This window comes from Palaemon carinicauda, chromosome 28, assembly GCF_036898095.1.
Source record: "Palaemon carinicauda isolate YSFRI2023 chromosome 28, ASM3689809v2, whole genome shotgun sequence".
Taxonomy (NCBI): Eukaryota; Metazoa; Arthropoda; class Malacostraca; order Decapoda; family Palaemonidae; genus Palaemon; species Palaemon carinicauda.
Window position 1 is genome coordinate 57,801,737 of NC_090752.1, and position 20,050 is coordinate 57,821,786.

The window sequence follows — 20,050 nt, forward strand, 5'->3', positions numbered from 1 at the left end:
TCAACGAGAAAGTGGATCCTAGACCAAGGGATGTAGATTGGGTTGTTTTGTCCTTGAAGTTGTTGGATATCAAGAATAGAAGTTCAAGTGTGCAAAGACGAAGGTCAACGAGAAAGTGGATCCTAGACCAAGGGATGTAGATTGGGTTGTTTTGTCCTTGAAGTTGTTGGATATCAAGAATAGAAGTTCAAGTGTGCAAAGACGAAGGTCAACGAGAAAGTGGATCCTAGACCAAGGGATGTAGATTGGGTTGTTTTGTCCTTGAAGTTGTTGGATATCAAGAATAGAAGTTCAAGTGTGCAAAGACGAAGGTCAACGAGAAAGTGGATCCTAGACCAAGGGATGTAGATTGGGTTGTTTTGTCCTTGAAGTTGTTGGATATCAAGAATAGAAGTTCAAGTGTGCAAAGACGAAGGTTAACGAGAAAGTGGGTCCTAGACCTAGGGATGTAGATTGGATTGTTTTGTCCTTGAAGTTTTTGGATATCAGGAATAGAAGTTCAAGTGAGCAAAGACGAAGGATAACGAGAATGAGGATCCTAGACAGAGGGATGTAAAACAGGTTGTTTTGTCCTTGAGGTTGTTGGATATCAAGAATAGAAGTTCAAGTGTACAAAGACGAAGGTTAACGAGAAAGTTGATCATAGACCGAGGGATGTGAATTATGTTGTTTTGTCGTTGAAGTTTTTGGATATCAAGAATAGAAGTTCAAGTGTACAAAGACGAAGGTTAACAAGAATGTGGATCATAGACCGACGGATGTAAAACGGGTTGTTTTGTCTTTGAAGTTTTTGGATATGAAGAATAGAAGTTCAAGTGTACAAAGACGAAGGTTAACGAGAAAGTGGATCCTAGACCGAGGGATGTAAATTGGGTTTTTTTTTTCCTTATAGTTGTTGGATATAAAGAATAGAAGTTCAGGAGATGAAAATGATACAAAAGTGGATATTGCGAACATTATTCTTGAGGATGATATGAGGCCAATTGAAGCAATGAAGCCCAGAGAGGCACCTGAAGGTGACCGAACCAAAACTGACCATATGTAGAAGGGGAAAAAAAGCTCGGTTGAGAGGCTGACCAGGATGTGTAAGGTTCTTCTTAGTGGAAGAGGTTTCGGGATAAAATAAATTGAAATCCGGTATTATTGTAGGTGTTATACTCTTTCTCTCGAGCATTGCAATGCAGTGGGACCTTCCTTTACAAATGATTTATTATTAATTCAGTAGTACATCTGGAATGAGTCATTTTCGTGTATGTTTAAAACGGTTTATTAGCGTTTATTAGCGTTTATATATATATATATATATATATATATATATATATATATATATATATATATATATATATATATATATTTATATGTATGTTTACTTTGATTATGTATATATACATATATATATATATATATATATATATATATTATATATATATATATATATATATATATGTATGTATACATACATACATATATATATATATATATATATATATATATGTATACATACATACATATATATATATATATATATATATATATATATATATATATATACACATCGGTATATAATTCATCATGCATATAGATAAATAAATCAGCCATACGAATAACATCACTTATGCAGTTACGTAAACATGTAAATTATCTATAGGCATGTCATAATGTCATACATGAAAAATACAAGTAAACAGATAAAGCATTACAAATATTTTCGTTACTGGACTGTATAAGATACAAAAAGAAACATGGACAATTACATACGTTGTTGATAATAATAATAATAATAATAATAATAATAATAATAATAATAATAATAATAATAATAATAATAATAATAAATCTGGAGGTATGAAGTTTAATTTGAAAATTTCACCACACCTGGGATTATAATTTCTAAGATAATTGATCATGGATTTCAAAAACTTAAGAACTCGATGGATTATACAAATTTTTGGTTGAACGTAGTGATGAGTGCTGGGTAAAAATTCAGCATTTAATTTGACAATTGTGTGTGTGTGTGTGTGTGTGTGTGTGTGTGTGTGTGTGTGTGTGTGTGTGTGTGAATAGATGGTTTAAGAATTCAGATAATTTTGGTAATGTCATAAGAGCTGTGGGTAAAAATTCAGCTTTTAATTTGACAATTTTGTGTGTGTGTGTGTGTGTGTGTGTGTGTGTGTGTGTGTGTGTGTGTGTGTGTGAATAGATGGTTTAAGAATTCAGACTATTTTGGTAATGTGTTTTTGAGGTGTTGATTAGAAATCCATCATGTGTTTAGACAATTCTTGAGGATATAAGTGAAATTTTATACATTTTGGAGAAAATCTCGTTTTATAAAATCAGCTTATTTTTGTGATTGGGCCCCGGATTAGATTTGGCTAAAAAGTCTTACATTTCTTTATCCTTTGATTTGTAAAAAAAAAAAAAAAAAAAAATCTTATTAATTTATTTGTTTCTTTTCAATTTTAAGAATAACTGAGATTAATATCTGAATTATGAACAAAAATTTGTCATGAGCCATAAAATATCAAAAGTTGAAAAGTCGTTAATAACAGGTTAAGTTATCGTGTTAATTATTGGGTTAACAATTCATGTAAGTTTCACGAGGTAATAATAATGATAAAAGCGGTAATAATTACATTGATATTTAGAATAACAACGATGATGATAATAATAATTACTCAAACACAAGCGGGATCCTTCGGATTTTAAGCTGTATCTATTTATAAAATTGAAGTAATCTTTATAAGGTTTATAATCTTTATAGTCTTTATATATTTTTAATATTTGTTCCCCTAACTGTATTGACTTGTAAAATTGAAGTAATCTTTATAAGGCTTATAATCTTTATAATCTTTATATATTTTTAATATTTGTTCCCCTAACTGTATTGACTTGTAAAATTGAAGTAATCTTTATAAGGTTTATAATCTTTATATATTTTTAATATTTGTTCCCCTAACTGTATTGACTTGTAAAATTGAAGTAATCTTTGTATATTTTTAATATTTGTTCCCCTAACTGTATTGACATGTAAAATTGAAGTAATCTTTATAAGGCTTATAATCTTTATAATCTTTATATATTTTTAATATTTGTTCCCCTAAGATTTTCAGTAATAATAGTTAATTACTTAACAAAATTATCGTGGTGTATATATATGACAATATTGATAATTATAGTATTCCAAAAAAACGCTAATAGAAATTATAAACCTCTGCTTAGGCGTTTTCATGTATATTAATATAGTGAAAATGGTCTCTCAGATACGTTAAAGATAATAATATTCACAACTTATGATCCAGAAGGATCCAGGTATCAATATTAACTAAATTAGAACACAAATTATTATTATTATTATTATTATTATTATTATTATTATCATCCGTGTTGGAGCCCTTGATTTTATAGCATCTTGCTTTTTCAACTAGGGTTGTAGCTTAGCTAGTAATGATAATGATAATAATAATAATAATAATAATAATGATAATAATAATAATGATAATAATAATAATAATATTATTATTATTATAATTATTATTATTATTATTATTATAACCTCTTGCTTTTCCAACTAGGGTTGTATCTTAGCTAGCAATAATAATAATAATGATAATAATAATAATAATAATATTATTATTATTATTATTATTATAACCTCTTGCTTTTCCAACTAGGTTGTAGCTTAGCTAATAATAATAATAATAATAATAATAATAATAATAATAATAATAATAATATTATTATTATTATCATCATCATCATCAATATACCTATGACAGAGACATTTCATTAGCTTGCGTCGTTTATACGGTTCGTTATATGAATTGCAACCAATTACGAATGACGTCACCAACGTACTGCCCTATGCCAACGCTTCAGGGGATTATTTTTTTTCAATCGTTAATCGCACTTTGAGAGATTCCTATCATTCCAATGATAACTTGAGTTGTTTTTTTTCCTTTTTTCTCTCCTCTCGAAAACCGTCGGCAGCAACGCCATCTCTTGGCTAAATTGACCAACGCTTCTTCTATTATGTTAACAGGCACTTTGTTTGCTATTCGAATTTACGTATCAAGAACCATCTACAGTCTGAGCTATCCCTCGAAAAAATATATATAGAAGAAGAACGCCTAGGCCTAGGTCTTCTTATTCTTCTACTTCTGCGTGTTCTTCTTCTTCTTCTTCTTCTTCTTCTCCTTCTTCTGCTTCTTCTTGGTTGTTGTGGCCGATGTGGTAACGTCCCTGACGGTTGATCGCCGGACTGGGGTTCGAGTCCCGCTCAAACTCTTTAGTTTCCTTGGTCGCTGCAACCTAGCCATCCTTGTGAGCTAAGGATGTGGGTTGGGTTCGGTGGAGCTTTATAGGTCTATCAGCTGAGTCGTCAACAGCCATTGCCTGGCCCTCTGTGGTCCTAGCTTGGGTGGAGAAGGGGGCTTGGGCGCTGATCACACGTACATACGGTCAGTCTCTAGGGCATTGTCCACTTTCGACTGTTCACTTGCATGAGATGACGAGTGAATAAAGTGAATAGGTCACACCATAAATAAATTCTTGATGAGCGTTTTGTCTTTTTTTTTTTAACAAGATATCTAAGCTTAAAACTTCTTCTACAAATACATTCCGTTGACGAGATAGTCAGCGTCGTGGGCGTAGGGCGATCGGGCCCCCCGGTGCTTTCTGAGTCTTCGTCTCACGCCTCGAAGACGGCAGCCCACCAGAACGACCAGGAGAGCTGTGATGCACACACCTGTTGGGAGGAGAGAGAGGTTTAGACATCTGTCAGGGATGAATAGAACGTTTTACACATCTGTCAGAGATGAAAAAAAAAATTTAGAGATCTGTTGAAGGTTAAAAACGTTTTAGACACCTGTTAGGGAGGAGAGAGAGAGAGAGAGAGAGAGAGAGAGAGAGAGAGAGAGAGAGAGAGGTTTAGACATCTGTCATGGATCGAAAAGACGTTTTACACATCTGTCAGAGATGAAAAAAAAAATTAGAGATCTATTGAAGGTTAAAAACGTATTAGACACCTGTTAGGGAGGAGAGAGAGAGAGAGAGAGAGAGAGAGAGAGAGAGAGAGAGAGAGAGAGAGAGAGAGAGAGAGAGAGGTTTAGACATCTGTCGGGGATGGAAAAGACGTTTTACACATCTGCCAGAGAGAAAAAAAAAAGAATTTTAGAGATCTGCTCAAGGTTATAAACGTTTTAGACACCTGTTAGGGAGGAGAGAGAGAGGTTTAGACGTCTATCAGGGATGAAAAAGACGTTTTACACATCTGCCAGAGAGAAAAAAAAAGAATTTTAGAGATCTGCTCAAGGTTAAAAACGTTTTAGACACCTGTTAGGGAGGAGAGAGAGAGGTTTAGACGTCTATCAGGGATGAAAAAGACGTTTTACACATCTGCCAGAGAGAAATAAAAAAAAATTTTAGAGATCTGCTCAAGGTTAAAAACGTTTTAGACACCTGTTAGGGAGGAGAGAGAGAGGTTTAGACGTCTATCAGGGATGAAAAAGACGTTTTACACATCTGCCAGAGAGAAAAAAAAAGAATTTTAGAGATCTGCTCAAGGTTAAAAACGTTTTAGACACCTGTTAGGGAGGAGAGAGAGAGGTTTAGACGTCTATCAGGGATGAAAAAGACGTTTTACACATCTGCCAGAGAGAAAAAAAAAAGTATTTTAGAGATCTGCTCAAGGTTAAAAACGTTTTAGACACCTGTTAGGGAGGAGAGAGAGAGAGGTTTAGACATCTATCAGGGATGGAAAAGACGTTTTACACATCTGTCAGAGAGGAAAAAAAAAGAATTTTAGAGATCTGCTGAAGGTTAAAAACGTTTTAGACACCTGTTAGGGAGGAGAGAGAGAGGTTTAGACGTCTATCAGGGATGGAAAAGACGTTTTACACATCTGTCAGAGATGAAAAAAAAAAGAATTTTAGAGATCTGTTGAAGGTTAAAAACGTTTTAGACACCTGTTGGGGAGGAGAGAGAGGCTTAGACATCTGTCAGGGATGGAAAAGGCGTTTTACACATCTGTCAGATATGATAAAAGAATTGTAGATATCTGTTAAGGGTTAAAAACGTTTTAGACACCTGCTTGGGAGGAGAGAGAGAGAGAGAGGTTTAGATATCTGTCAGGGATGGAAAAGACGTTTTACACATCTGCCATGGATGATAAAAGAATTTTTGACATCTGTTAAGGGTTAAAAACGTTTTAGGCACCTGTTGGGGAGGAGAGAGAGGTTTAGGCATCTGTCAGGGATGGAGAAGGCATTTTACACACGGTGGCTCCTCAACATCCGGATCTCAGTATTGATAATGTTTCTTTAAATTTGTATGACTCTTTCAAAATTTTAGGTGTGATTCTCGACAGCAAATTTACTTTTGAGAAACATATAAGGTCTGTGTCTTCTTCAATTGCACAAAAAATTGCTTATTGAGAAAGTCTTTTAAGATATTCGGTGATCAATCTATTCTGAAGAAGTGTTTTAATTCTTTTATTCTACCTTGTTTTGAGTATTGTTCTCCTGTCTGGTCTTCAGCTGCTGATTCTCATCTTAATTTGTTGGACAGAAACTTACGGTCTATTAAATTTCTTATTCCTGATCTAGATATTAATCTCTGGCACCGTCGTTCAATTAGTTCATTATGCATGTTGCATAAGATTTTTCATAACTCTGACCATCCTTTACATTCAGATCTCCCTGGACAATTCTATCCTGTTCGTAATACTAGGCTGGCAGTTAATTCTAATAGCCAGGCCTTTTCCATCATAAGACTCAATACCACGCAGTACTCTAGAAGTTTTATTCCAGCTGTTACCAAGTTGTGGAATGATCTTCCTAATCAGGTTGTTGAATCAGTAGAACTTCAAAAGTTCAAAGTTGGAGCAAATGCTTTTTTGTTGACCATGCGGACATGAGTCTTTTTATAGTTTATATATGACATACAGTATTTGTTTTTGAAGTTGTTAATAGTTTATATATGACATATCTGTTATGACGTTGTTACTTTTTTTAGAATGATTTACTGTTAATTTGTTCTCTTCACTTATTTATTTCCTTATTTCCTTTCCTCACTGGGCTATTTTTCCCTATTGGAGCCCCTGGGCTTATAGCATTTTGCTTTTCCAATTAGGGTTGTAGCTTGGATAGTAATAATAATAATAATAATAATATCATGGATAAAAAAAAAAAAGAATTATAGACATCTGTTGAAGGTTAAAAATGTTCTAGACACCTGTTAGGGAGAAGAGAGAGGTTTAGGCATCTGTCAGGGATGGAAAAGACTTTTTACATATCTGCCATGGATGATTAAAGAATTTTAGACATCTGTTAAGGGTTAAAAACGTTTTAGACGCCTGTTGGGGAGGAGAGAGAGAGACTTAGACATCTGTCAGGGATGGAGAAGGCGTTTTACACATCTGTCAGATATGATAAAAGAATTGTAGACATCTGTTTAGGGTTAAAAATGCCAGGGATGATGAAACAATTCTAGGCCTCTGTTAGGGGTAAAAAACGTTTTAGACACCGGTTGGGGAGGAAAGAGAGGTTTAGACATCTGTCAGGGATGGAAAAGGTGTTTTAGACATCTGCCAGGGAGGAAAAGTGTTTTACACATCTGCCAGGGATGAAAAAAAAGAATTTGAGACATCTGTTAGGGATAAAAAACGTTTTATACACCTGTCAGGGATAAAAACACTTGCTGGGGAGGAGAGAGGGAGATGTTTAAACATCTGTCAAAGAGAAAAAGCTTTTAACACACCTGTTGTCAGGGATGAAATAAGAATTTTAGGCATCTGTTAAGGGTTAAAAGCGTTTTAGACACCTGTCAAAGATGAAATAAGTGTTTTGGACACCTGTCTGTGTCATGGATGGAAAATACTTGAGATTAAATCCTAAATTCCAGTTTTTAAGTCTCTCGGAGAAGCTTTTGATTTTTTTAACATTTTTATTGGGAGGAAAAAAAGTTTTAGAAATAAAAACATAACTTTTGCAACGAAGTTGGCGAGGGTAAATAGTGTACCCAGGATGTCTAGACAATGTCTAAGAAATCAATATTTATTAAGAGATTGATGAGGAGTATCCTGAATAATGCTATAGTTAGATGGCAAGTCAGAGTATTGAAATAGGAGTATTTTTACAGTTACTGTAATTTATGTTTAAGGGTTTTAATTGTTGTAATATTATTAAAATATGGTAGGAGTTATTAACTTACAACTGATATTTCCGAAATTATAGGATTTTGCAAGAGCATCCCTATAATATAAATGAAAGCTCAATCTTCCTTTCTCACATTTTCCTGAAGATACACTAACTGGTTTAGCTTTTTGATCCCGTGACATGAAAAACTTTTGCTTATGGATGTTTAAACACAAATGGCATTTTCCCTAAAGAAAATAACAACAGATTTCTTCTTCTTCTTTGTCTACATCTTTTCCCACTTTTATGTGGGATCGATGTATCTGACCAGCTTTCTCCATCTACCTCTGTCCCACACTTCATCACCGGTTAATCCCTTTGATCGAAGGTCATCCTTGATACAGTCCATCCACCTTCGCTTTGGTCTCCCTCTCCTTCTCGTTCCCTGTACCTCCATTTCCATCACCCTCCTCCCAATATACTGTTCATCTCTTCTCATGATATAACAGCAGATGTTATAGTCCCTAAATTGTTATATGTTTTGTAGCTTAGCAGGAAAAGGCTCTTTTCGCACTTATTGGAGAATTGGTAATGTTTCTCCATTAGGTAAAGAAGTTTGTGGTAGGTGTAGCTTGTTGATTACCACCCTATTACCATTACTTCCATATGAATTAAAATGTTTTAAACGTCTATTAGCAAACGTCTAAATAGATATGCTGAAGGTAATCATCTGTTACCTAGTTTGCAATTTGGATTTTGCAAAGGCCTTGAATTATGAGATGCCCTATTTACATTTTATAATGTCTAGAAATCCCTTGATTGTGGTTAGGAAGTTCATATGATTGGCCTTGATTTTAGTGCTGCTTTGACCGCGTTAATCAAGAGATCCTTGTTTTTAGCCTTAAACAGATGGGAGTGGTTGGGTCTTTTCTTAACATCATTCTTGAATTGTTTATTAAGGACTATATGTTGATGGGTACCATAGTGCCTATTGGAATGTGATATCTAGTGTTCCTCAGGGTAGTGTTCTCGGCCCATTACTTAACTACGTTTGTACGTGTGCGTGTCAGTGGTATGTGGGTTGGCCTGGAACAAAAACGTGTACACAAATGATGCTACTCTCTTTGCATCAATTCCATCTCCTGATCGTAGAACTTTGGTTGCTGAATGAGTGGAACTTTCGAAGTTCAATCTTGTTAAAATTCCTGTTTTTGTTGAACAGGTAGACATAATTCCCGCTTCATAGTCTTTATATGACTTATCTATTTTAATGTTTTTATAGATCATTAGATATCTTTTATTTTATTTTTCTCTAATTTATTTCTGAACCAGGCTGCTTTCTCTTGAGCTTGTAGCATTAAGTTTTTCAACTAGGGTTGTAGCTTGGTTAGTAATGATGATAGTAATAATGACAATATGCAGATTCCAGTCTTAAAGGGCATCATCAGAACTTTGAGTGTTGCACCCAATGTTAATAAAGGATAAGAAATGATCCAACCAAATATGTAGCCATAACAAATGTTTCAGACATACACCTGCTTAAATCAAAAGTTCTATTTCCCCATTCCATCAACAAGAAGCCAATTATGTAGCCTTAACAAATGTTTCATACACCTGCTTAAATGAAAAGTTCTATTTCCCAATTCCATCAACAGGAAGCCAAATATGTAGCCTTAACAAATGTTCCAGACATACACCTGCTTAAATCAAAAGTTTTATTTCCCAATTCCATCAACAGGAAGCCAAATATGTAGCCTTAACAAATGTTCCAGACATACACCTGCTTAAATCAAAAGTTCTATTTCCCAATTCCATCAACAGGAAGCCAAATATGTAGCCTTAACAAATGTTTCAGACATACACCTGCTTAAATCAAAAGTTCTATTTCCCAATTCCATCAACAGGAAGCCAAATATGTAGCCTTAACAAATGTTTCAGACATACACCTGCTTACATCAAAAGTTCTATTTCCCTATTCCATCAACAGGAAGCCAAATATGTAGCCTTAACAAATGTTTAGACATACACCTGCTTAAATCAAAAGTTCTATTTCCCCATTCCATTAACGAGAAGCCAAATATGTAGCCTTAATAAATGTTTCAGACATACACCTGCTTAAATGAAAAGTTCTATTTCCCAATTCCATCAACAGGAAGCCAAATATGTAGCCTTAACAAATGTTCCAGACATACACCTGCTTAAATCAAAAGTTCTATTTCCCAATTCCATCAACAGGAAGCCAAATATGTAGCCTTAACAAATGTTTCAGACATACACCTGCTTACATCAAAAGTTCTATTTCCCTATTCCATCAACAGGAAGCCAAATATGTAGCCTTAACAAATGTTTAGACATACACCTGCTTAAATCAAAAGTTCTATTTCCCAATTCCATCAACAGGAAGCCAGATATGTAGCCTTAACAAATGTTTCAGACATACACCTGCTTAAATCAAAAGTTCTATTTCCCTATTCCATCAACAGGAAGCCAAATATGTAGCCTTAACAAATGTTCCAGACATACACCTGCTTAAATCAAAAGTTCTATTTCCCTATTCCATCAACAGGAAGCCAAATATGTAGCCTTAACAAATGTTTCAGACATACACCTGCTTAAATCAAAAGTTCTATTTCCCAATTCCATCAACAGGAAGCCAAATATGTAGCCTTAACAAATGTTCCAGACATACACCTGCTTAAATCGAAAGTTCTATTTCCCTATTCCATCAACAGGAAGCCAAATATGTAGCCTTAACAAATGTTTAGACATACACCTGCTTAAATCAAAAGTTCTATTTCCCCATTCCATTAACGAGAAGCCAAATATGTAGCCTTAATAAATGTTTCAGACATACACCTGCTTAAATGAAAAGTTCTATTTCCCAATTCCATCAACAGGAAGCCAAATATGTAGCCTTAACAAATGTTCCAGACATACACCTGCTTATATCAAAAGTTCTATTTCCCAATTCCATCAACAGGAAGCCAAATATGTAGCCTTAACAAATGTTCCAGACATACACCTGCTTACATCAAAAGTTCTATTTCCCTATTCCATCAACAGGAAGCCAAATATGTAGCCTTAACAAATGTTCCAGACATACACCTGCTTAAATCAAAAGTTCTATTTCCCTATTCCATCAACAGGAAGCCAAATATGTAGCCTTAACAAATGTTCCAGACATACACCTGCTTACATCAAAAGTTCTATTTCCCTATTCCATCAACAGGAAGCCAAATATGTAGCCTTAACAAATGTTCCAGACATACACCTGCTTAAATCAAAAGTTCTATTTCCCTATTCCATCAACAGGGAGCCAAATATGTAGCCTTAACAAATGTTTAGACATACACCTGCTTAAATCAAAAGTTCTATTTCCCCATTCCATTAACGAGAAGCCAAATATGTAGCCTTAATAAATGTTTCAGACATACACCTGCTTAAATGAAAAGTTCTATTTCCCAATTCCATCAACAGGAAGCCAAATATGTAGCCTTAACAAATGTTCCAGACATACACCTGCTTATATCAAAAGTTCTATTTCCCAATTCCATTAACAGGAAGCCAAATATGTAGCCTTAACAAATGTTCCAGACATACACCTGCTTAAATCAAAAGTTCTATTTCCCAATTCCATCAACAGGAAGCCAGATATGTAGCCTTAACAAATGTTCCAGACATACACTGCTTAAATCAAAAGTTCTATTTCCCAATTCCATCAACAGGAAGCCAGATATGTAGCCTTAACAAATGTTTCAGACATACACCTGCTTAAATCAAAAGTTCTATTTCCCTATTCCATCAACAGGAAGCCAAATATGTAGCCTTAACAAATGTTTAGACATACACCTGCTTAAATCAAAAGTTCTATTTCCCAATTCCATCAACAGGACGCCAAATATGTAGCCTTAACAAATGTTCCAGACATACACCTGCTTAAATCAAAAGTTCTATTTCCCAATTTCATCAACAGGAAGCCAAATATGTAGCCTTAACAAATGTTCCAGACATACACCTGCTTATATCAAAAGTTCTATTTCCCAATTCCATCAACAGGAAGCCAAATATGTAGCCTTAACAAATGTTTAGACATACACCTGCTTAAATCAAAAGTTCTATTTCCCTATTCCATCAACAAGAAGCCAAATATGTAGCCTTAACAAATGTTTCAGACATACACCTGCTTAAATCAAAAGTTCTATTTCCCCATTCCATTAACGAGAAGCCAAATATGTAGCCTTAATAAATGTTTCAGACATACACCTGCTTAAATCAAAAGTTCTATTACCCCATTCCATCAACAAAAAAGCCAAAAATGTAGCCTAAACAAATGTTTCAGACATACACCTGCTTAAATCAAAAGTTCTATTTCCCCATTCCATCAACAAGAAGCCAAATATGTAGCCTTAACAAATGTTTCAAACATACACCTGCTTAAATGAAAAGTTCTTCTATTTCCCTATTCCATCAACAAAAAAGCCAAATATGTAGCCTAAACAAATGTTTCAGACATACACCTGCTTAATTCAAAAGTTCTATTTCCCTATTCCATCAACAGGAAGCCAAATATGTAGCCTTAACAAATGTTTAGACATACACCTGCTTAAATCAAAAGTTTTATTTCCCCATTCTATCAACAAGAAGCCAAATATGTAGCCTTAACAAATGTTTCAGACATACACCTGCTTAAATCAAAAGTTCTTCTATTTCCCTATTCCATCAACAAGAAGCCAACAAACTGAATGATCTACAGGTCACACAGGGACAATGTCCTCGTAATTTTTGCGCTGTATTTTTGATAAGGCAACCAGGGTCAGTAAACTGGAGTCAGCGGAAGTAGTGGCAACCTACAATTTGAAATATTCCAAGATCATTACCCTATTGCTGACAACATAACATCTAGATGTTCACCAAGGGAACCTCTGTTTGTGGCAACATACATTCTAGGAGATAGCAAAATCAGTACTGTATTGGGTGGAAAATAGTCAGGAAATTTGCAAGAACAATACATAATACATTCTAGAAGATAGAAAAATCAGTACTGTATGGAATGGAAAATAGTCAGGAAATTTGCAAGAGTAATACAAAGTACATTCTAGAAGATAGGAAAATCAATACTGTATTGGATGGAAAAAGTCAGGAAATTTGCAAGAGCAATACCAAGTACATTCTAGAAGATAGCAAAATCAGTACTGTATTGGATGGAAAATAGTCAAGAAATTTGCAAGAGCAATACAAACTACATTCTAGAAGATAGCAAAATCAGTACTGTATTGGATGGAAAAAGTCAGGAAATTTGCAAGAGCAATACAGAGTAATGAAAAAGTCAAGAAATTTTAAAGAGCTATTTTTAAGTAGGGGTGGCCTACAGTTAGGAAGTTCGTAAGAGTAATGCCCAAGTGAGGGCAACCTGTAGTCGAGGCATTCGTAATAACAAAGCCTAAAATAACAGAATAATTTTCTTTGTTTATTGAAGCTTCGTGACCCTCATTACTAACAGAGCTACCACCGTACTGACGTCATCAGAATTGTTAAGTACTGACTAGAATTCTTGTAGTGTGAATTGAAGATGTCAGCCAACTTTGGATCACTGATGATATGGAGAGCTGATTTATCAACTATTTCAGGTAAAATAGGCTTTGATATGAAAACAATGTAAGCAAAGATGAGTAGAGTTTCAGTTTGAAGAGGTCTACTCTGAGGAAGGAAACTAGTGGTACATTTCAAAACATGTCTAGCTTTTAAAGGGGTTATTTTGCCAATAATTTAGGATGCCTTCCCCTGATGTGTTACTATTTATTTCAAAGCAATGAAAATATCATCACTGCAGCTACCTCGGTACCTTCTAGATGTTACTACATGGTCTTTGCATCATCCCATTTTCTCCTAACTTCTCTCCAATTGGGCCTTCTGTTTTTGCCTTTTTCCCCTCTTTAGTATTTTCTATCTTGCTGTTTAATCTCGTTGTAAATTCCTAACTTCTCTTCAATTGGCCCTTCTATTTTGCTTTTATTCTCTCTTTGTATTTTCTATCTTTCTGTCCAACCTCGCTGTATATTTACTTGATACTTTATCTGCAGAGTTTGCTCCGTTTTGTGCACTGTGCTTAATGACCTTCTCAGCCCTGACACCGGGTCATATGTCCAAATTTTCATAAATCCAAAATTTGATGTTTTAAAACAATCAAGAATATACTTGGCAGTAGGAAGTACCATTTGACTCTACCTTGATAACTTAACACAGGGGAGGCTATACAGTAAATGAAAGTGTGAACAGGGAAGAAAATTAACAGAGATAATAGGTGAACACTAAGGTTATATTCAAATGGGACGTGGAAGAGGCCTTTTGATTGATTGATTGATTGATTTGGAGTTTTCTGGCATCCTGATATCTACTGTAAGGTAATTGATGCCAATTTAATTTTTTATAAAGAATAAAAGTAAATTCAATTTAAAACAATAAACGCAAAGACGTCCTTATAAAAGTTAGATAGTTTTCAGGAGACCTGCTTCTGAAATAAAAGCAAAAACTACGGTTAGCATAGTACAACACATCCTGTCTAAGAATCTTGGCAAGGATTAACCTGCCATACTCCTTCCGAGCCCCAAACAGATCTCTATTTCTTTCGGTGGCATAAATGAGGCATTCAATCAAATAAGGCCTCACTGTCAAGGGTACCAAACAGTCGTCGCAGTATGGAGTCATTCCGAGGTTGAATGAAGAGAAAGAAAATTGAGTTACAAAATGGAAATTGGTGAATGTTTCAAGTATGTCGTAGTGACCACGTCCCTTTGAGTCTTTCTGATGAGTTCAGGACACTCGGATGGAACAGAATTCATATTTCCCACTGATGCCCATCACAGTTAACCCTTTTACCCCCAAAGGACGTACTGGTACGTTTGACAAAACTCATCCCTTTACCCCCATGGACGTACCGGTACGTCCTTGCAAAAAACTGCTATTTACATTTATTTTTTTTTTTTTTGTGCATATTTTTGATAATTGGGAGTAAAAGGGTTAATGACGATACAGTAAAGAAAAACGTGTAAGTCTTTTTTAGTTAGGTTATGCAGTCTGTTTTGTTAGTGATAAAGTTAATTTATATTTAGTTGTCTCTTTGTTATTAGTACTCTTGCTCCAAACATTCTGCATAAAGATAGAATATAATTTTTTGCTTATTTTATACTGTTTTTGCTTAACTAGAAGCTGAGCTTTCGCTTGAAAATGACAAATTAATGAAAAAGATTATCATTTATATGGATATAAAATGAATTGAAGCTCAACCCCTTTAACAAACTTCTTGAAGACTCATTGCCACTTTTTCCAATTGTTTGTTCTGCACTTTACCTTCTGCACATTATACCGTTATCTATAAGAAAGCTCACTGTACCTCTGAAATTTACTTTAGGGATACAATTATGGCTGTAGACATACTTATAAAATCTCTAGATAAAGCTAGTTTTGCATTTCTTCAGTAACCATGCTACATTTTTGTAAAAGTTTACCTCCACATATATGCTTTCTGATACAGATGTCTTTCTTTTCAGACTCACTGTGATTGATGTTAGCATCACAGTTCCTGTACAGAAGGATTTTTATTGTATCCGAGAGAAGATCAGTTGGATAAGGTCTACTTCTGGTTAGGTAAGTCGCTTCCTGAACAACTGAAAAATAAGTCTCCAGATTATTTGGTCCTTTTCACAACATCATGTTTGTTCATGTAACCTTGGTCCTTGTCACAGAGTCATGTTTGTACATATAACCTTTGGTCCTTGTCACAAAATCATGTTTGTACATGTAACCTTGGTCCTTTTCACAGTCATGTTTGTACATGTAACCTTGGTCCTTTTCACAGTCATGTTTGTACATGTAACCTCGGTCCTTGTCACAAAATCATGTTTGTACATGTAACCTTGGTTCTTGTTACAAATTTATGTTTGTACATGTAACATTGGTCCTTGTCACAAAATCCTGTTTGTACATGTAACCTTGGTCCTTGTCACAAAGTCATGTTTGCACATGTAACCTCGGTCTTTGTCACAAAATCAAGTTTGTACATATAACCTTGGTCCCTGTCACAAATCATGGTTGTGCATGTAACCTTGGTCCTTGTCTCAAAATCATGTTGAAACATGTAACCGTTGAAGTAATTTTCTTCTCTGCAACGCTTTCATGGGAAGAATTATATTCAAATGAATACTAGTTCATACACACGCACAGGTCATGCGATTAGCAATAAGACTTGAAGGAAATTTAATGTAAGTGAAATCCATAATAGGCAGGTACTTATTCTTACCCATAGCAAGGGCCAGCACGGCTCCCGATGCTTGAGCATCTTGTTCGCGAGCTTGGATCTGAAGCTCTTCGAGGTTTACTTCCAGTCGGGCTAAAGAAGAGTGAGCAATTGCATGTTGGTGGGGTTCGTGAGCTGACTCAAGATGGGAGTGATCTGAGCTCTTCACTTCTGATGAGCGTGACCCTGCTTCTCCCACTCCACTAGCTCCGCCTTTCCCGTCAGAGAGAGCGGCGTTGCTGTTGTTGCTTCCACTAGTGATACTGCTAGTGCTTAGTTTGCCTGAAGAGGAAAATTAAGCTCATATTAGTGCTATTGCTGGTGTTATAACAGTTGTTTAATTTGCCCTAGGAGAGGAATTATATTTCTTTTCTAATGATGAGGAGGATTTCATGAATTTAATTCCATTACTTCTACTATTGTATTGGAGTGAGATGACTAAGTTCATCATTCACATCATGCTTTTTGTTTAATGAAATTCTAGATCAAGAAAAGAAGCTATAAGTTTGATCCTAAAACGTTCGGAGGCGTAAAATATTTTGAAATCAGGCTTTCTGAAGGTATTCTTCATCCCTATTATCTGTATTAATGTAACGGCTTTCATAGATACAATCATAATTAACATACGTGACCATTGACTGAACTTACTAGATGGTGGAGCCATGGTCACTGGGGCAGTAGTGGATAGTGGTAATTTCACTTCCGTTCTTTGGCTGACTGGGTTGTGGACGTTACCTCCGCTCATCATACCCATCTGAAAGATTATTATGCACTTTTAGATCTTCCTGTTTGCGAAAGAGTATTTATATCTATATATGTATACTAGTGTACGTGACCCATCAAAAATGGCTACTGAATATTTAGATAGGTATACACTTACTCGCGCACAGTTATATACATACTAGTGTACGCGACCGGTCAAAAATGACGGCTGAATATTTAGATAGATATGCACTCACACGCACACAGTTTTATACTAGTATACACGACCCGTCAAAAATGACGGCTGAATATTTAGATAGATATGCACTCACACGCACACAGTTTTATACTAGTATACACGACCCGTCAAAAATGACGGCTGAATATTTAGATAGATATGCACTCACACGCACACAGTTTTATACTAGTATACACGACCCGTCAAAAATGACGGCTGAATATTTAGATAGATATGCACTCACACGCACACAGTTTATATATATATAGTAGTGTACGTGACCCGTCAAAAATGATGGCTGAGTACTTACATAGATATGCACTCACATGCACAGTATATATATATATATATATATATATATATATATATATATATATATATATATATACTAGTGTATGCGACCCGTCAAAAATGATGGCTGAATATTTAGATAGGTATACACTCACACCAACACAGCTTATATACATACTAGTGTACGCGACCCGTCAAAAATGACGGCTGAATATTTAGATAAATATGCACTCGCACCAACACAGTATATATATATACTAGTATACACGACCTGTCAAGTGACGGCTGAATATTTAGATAAATATGCACTCACACGCCCACAGTTTATATATATATATATATATATATATATATATATATATATATATATATATATATATATATATATATATACACACTACTGTACACGACCCGTCAAAAAGGACGACTGAATATTTAGAAAGATATGCACTCACACGCACACATTTCAATAATACCATTCATATTATCTGACTCAAAATGAAACTCATTTAAATTCTCCGATTAAAAAAAAAAAAAAATGTACCTCTGTATTTTGGAAGTTGTTGGGGAAGCTGGCCATTTTTTGTTGCTGTTTGTTGTTATTGTTGTTTTGTTGGAATGGTCCCAGCTGTTGCTGTTGCTGCTGCTGCTGCATCATCTGCTGTTGTTGATGGAGCTGCTGCATGCCTGGCCCAGCGTTCATGTGCTGCATGTCTTGCAGAGGTGGTTGCTGCAGGTTGTAATTGGGCTTGTCCATCCAAATAGGCTGCAAGAAATTGTAAACATCATGATCAAGGAAGTAAGAATGATAATAGTAATACTGATGAATTAATAATGATAATAATAATGATAAATTGTCTGCATGAAATTGTAAACACCATGATCGAGGAAGTAAGAATGATAATAGTAATATTAATAAATTAATAATGATCATAATAATGATAAATATGCTGCAATGAATTGTAAACAGAGGTAAAGGTGGTAAGAATAATAATACTAATGATAATACAAAAGCTAGCTAAAACACAAGTAATAATGATGATGACACTAAAATTCAGCTGTATTAATGATAGTAGTGAGGATGATATGACGATATCTTTATTTTTATTGGTTTTTATTATTGTCTTATCATTATTCTTATTATCCATTTTGTTAATATAGTGATGATAATTTTGATGGTGATTGTTAGTACTATCATTATTATTTTTATAAATTTGCTATAGAATATAGAATGTCTCCTATTTCATATGATACGACCCCAAATATTTGGCTTATCATGGGCTTCCAAACTTAAATTTCCAAAATCTTAATTAAGATCAAGCGAAACTTAACTGACTAATCTCAAGTTTACAGTATATCTTAATATTTTTTCCATTCTTGAAAATAAATTCTCAATTTAAGGTGGTAAGGTATTTAAAGTCTTAGAAAAATAAATACGTTTAAGGCGTGGGGGATTTGAAGTCTTGGAAAAATCATTTAAGGCGTGGGGGATTTGAAGTCTTGAAAAAAATATATTTAAGGCGTGGGAGATTTGAAGTCTTGAAAAAAATATATTTAAGGCGTGGGGGATTTGAAGTCTTGAAAAAAATATATTTAAGGCGTGGGGTATTTGAAGTCTTGAAAAAAATACATTTAAGGTGTGGGGTATTTGAAGTCTTGAAAAAAATACATTTAAGGCGTGGGGGATTTGAAGTCTTGAAAGAAATACATTTAAGGCGTGGGGGATTTGAAGTCTTGAGAAAAATACATTTAAGGCGTGGGGGATTTGAAGTCTTGAAAGAAATACATTTAAGGCGTGGGGGATTTGAAGTCTTGAAAGAAATACATTTAAGGCGTGGGGGATTTGAAGTCTTGAGAAAAATACATTTAAGGCGTGGGGGATTTGAAGTCTTGAAAGAAATACATTTAAGGCGTGGGGGATTTGAAGTCTTGAAAGAAATACATTTAAGGCGTGGGGGATTTGAAGTCTTGAGAAAAATACATTTAAGGCGTGGGGGATTTGAAGTCTTGAAAGAAATACATTTAAGGCGTGGGGGATTTGAAGTCTTGGAAAAATCATTTAAGGCGTGGGGGATTTGAAGTCTTGAAAAAAATATATTTAAGGCGTGGGAGATTTGAAGTCTTGAAAAAAATACATTTAAGGCGTGGGGGATTTGAAGTCTTGAAAAAAATATATTTAAGGCGTGGGGGATTTGAAGTCTTGAAAGAAATACATTTAAGGCGTGGGGGATTTGAAGTCTTGAGAAAAATACATTTAAGGCGTGGGGGATTTGAAGTCTTGAAAGAAATACATTTAAGGCGTGGGGGATTTGAAGTCTTGAAAGAAATACATTTAAGGCGTGGGGGATTTGAAGTCTTGAGAAAAATACATTTAAGGCGTGGGGGATTTGAAGT

General features: G+C 34.8%; 1 protein-coding gene across 1 annotated transcript in view; it reads right to left on the reverse strand.

The window, feature by feature from the left end:
- Nucleotides 1-3,943: 3,943 nt before the first annotated feature.
- LOC137621825 (ell-associated factor Eaf) overlaps nucleotides 3,944-20,050 on the reverse strand; it is a 63,568-nt gene continuing 47,461 nt past the window's right edge. Inside the window, exons 8-11 of the mRNA XM_068352332.1 lie at nucleotides 18,201-18,422; nucleotides 17,074-17,179; nucleotides 16,429-16,707; nucleotides 3,944-4,744 (exon numbers count right to left, since the gene is read on the reverse strand). Coding sequence (XP_068208433.1) covers nucleotides 4,605-4,744; nucleotides 16,429-16,707; nucleotides 17,074-17,179; nucleotides 18,201-18,422 — 747 coding nt within the window. The 3' untranslated portion in view covers nucleotides 3,944-4,604. The remainder of the gene's footprint in view (nucleotides 4,745-16,428; nucleotides 16,708-17,073; nucleotides 17,180-18,200; nucleotides 18,423-20,050) is intronic.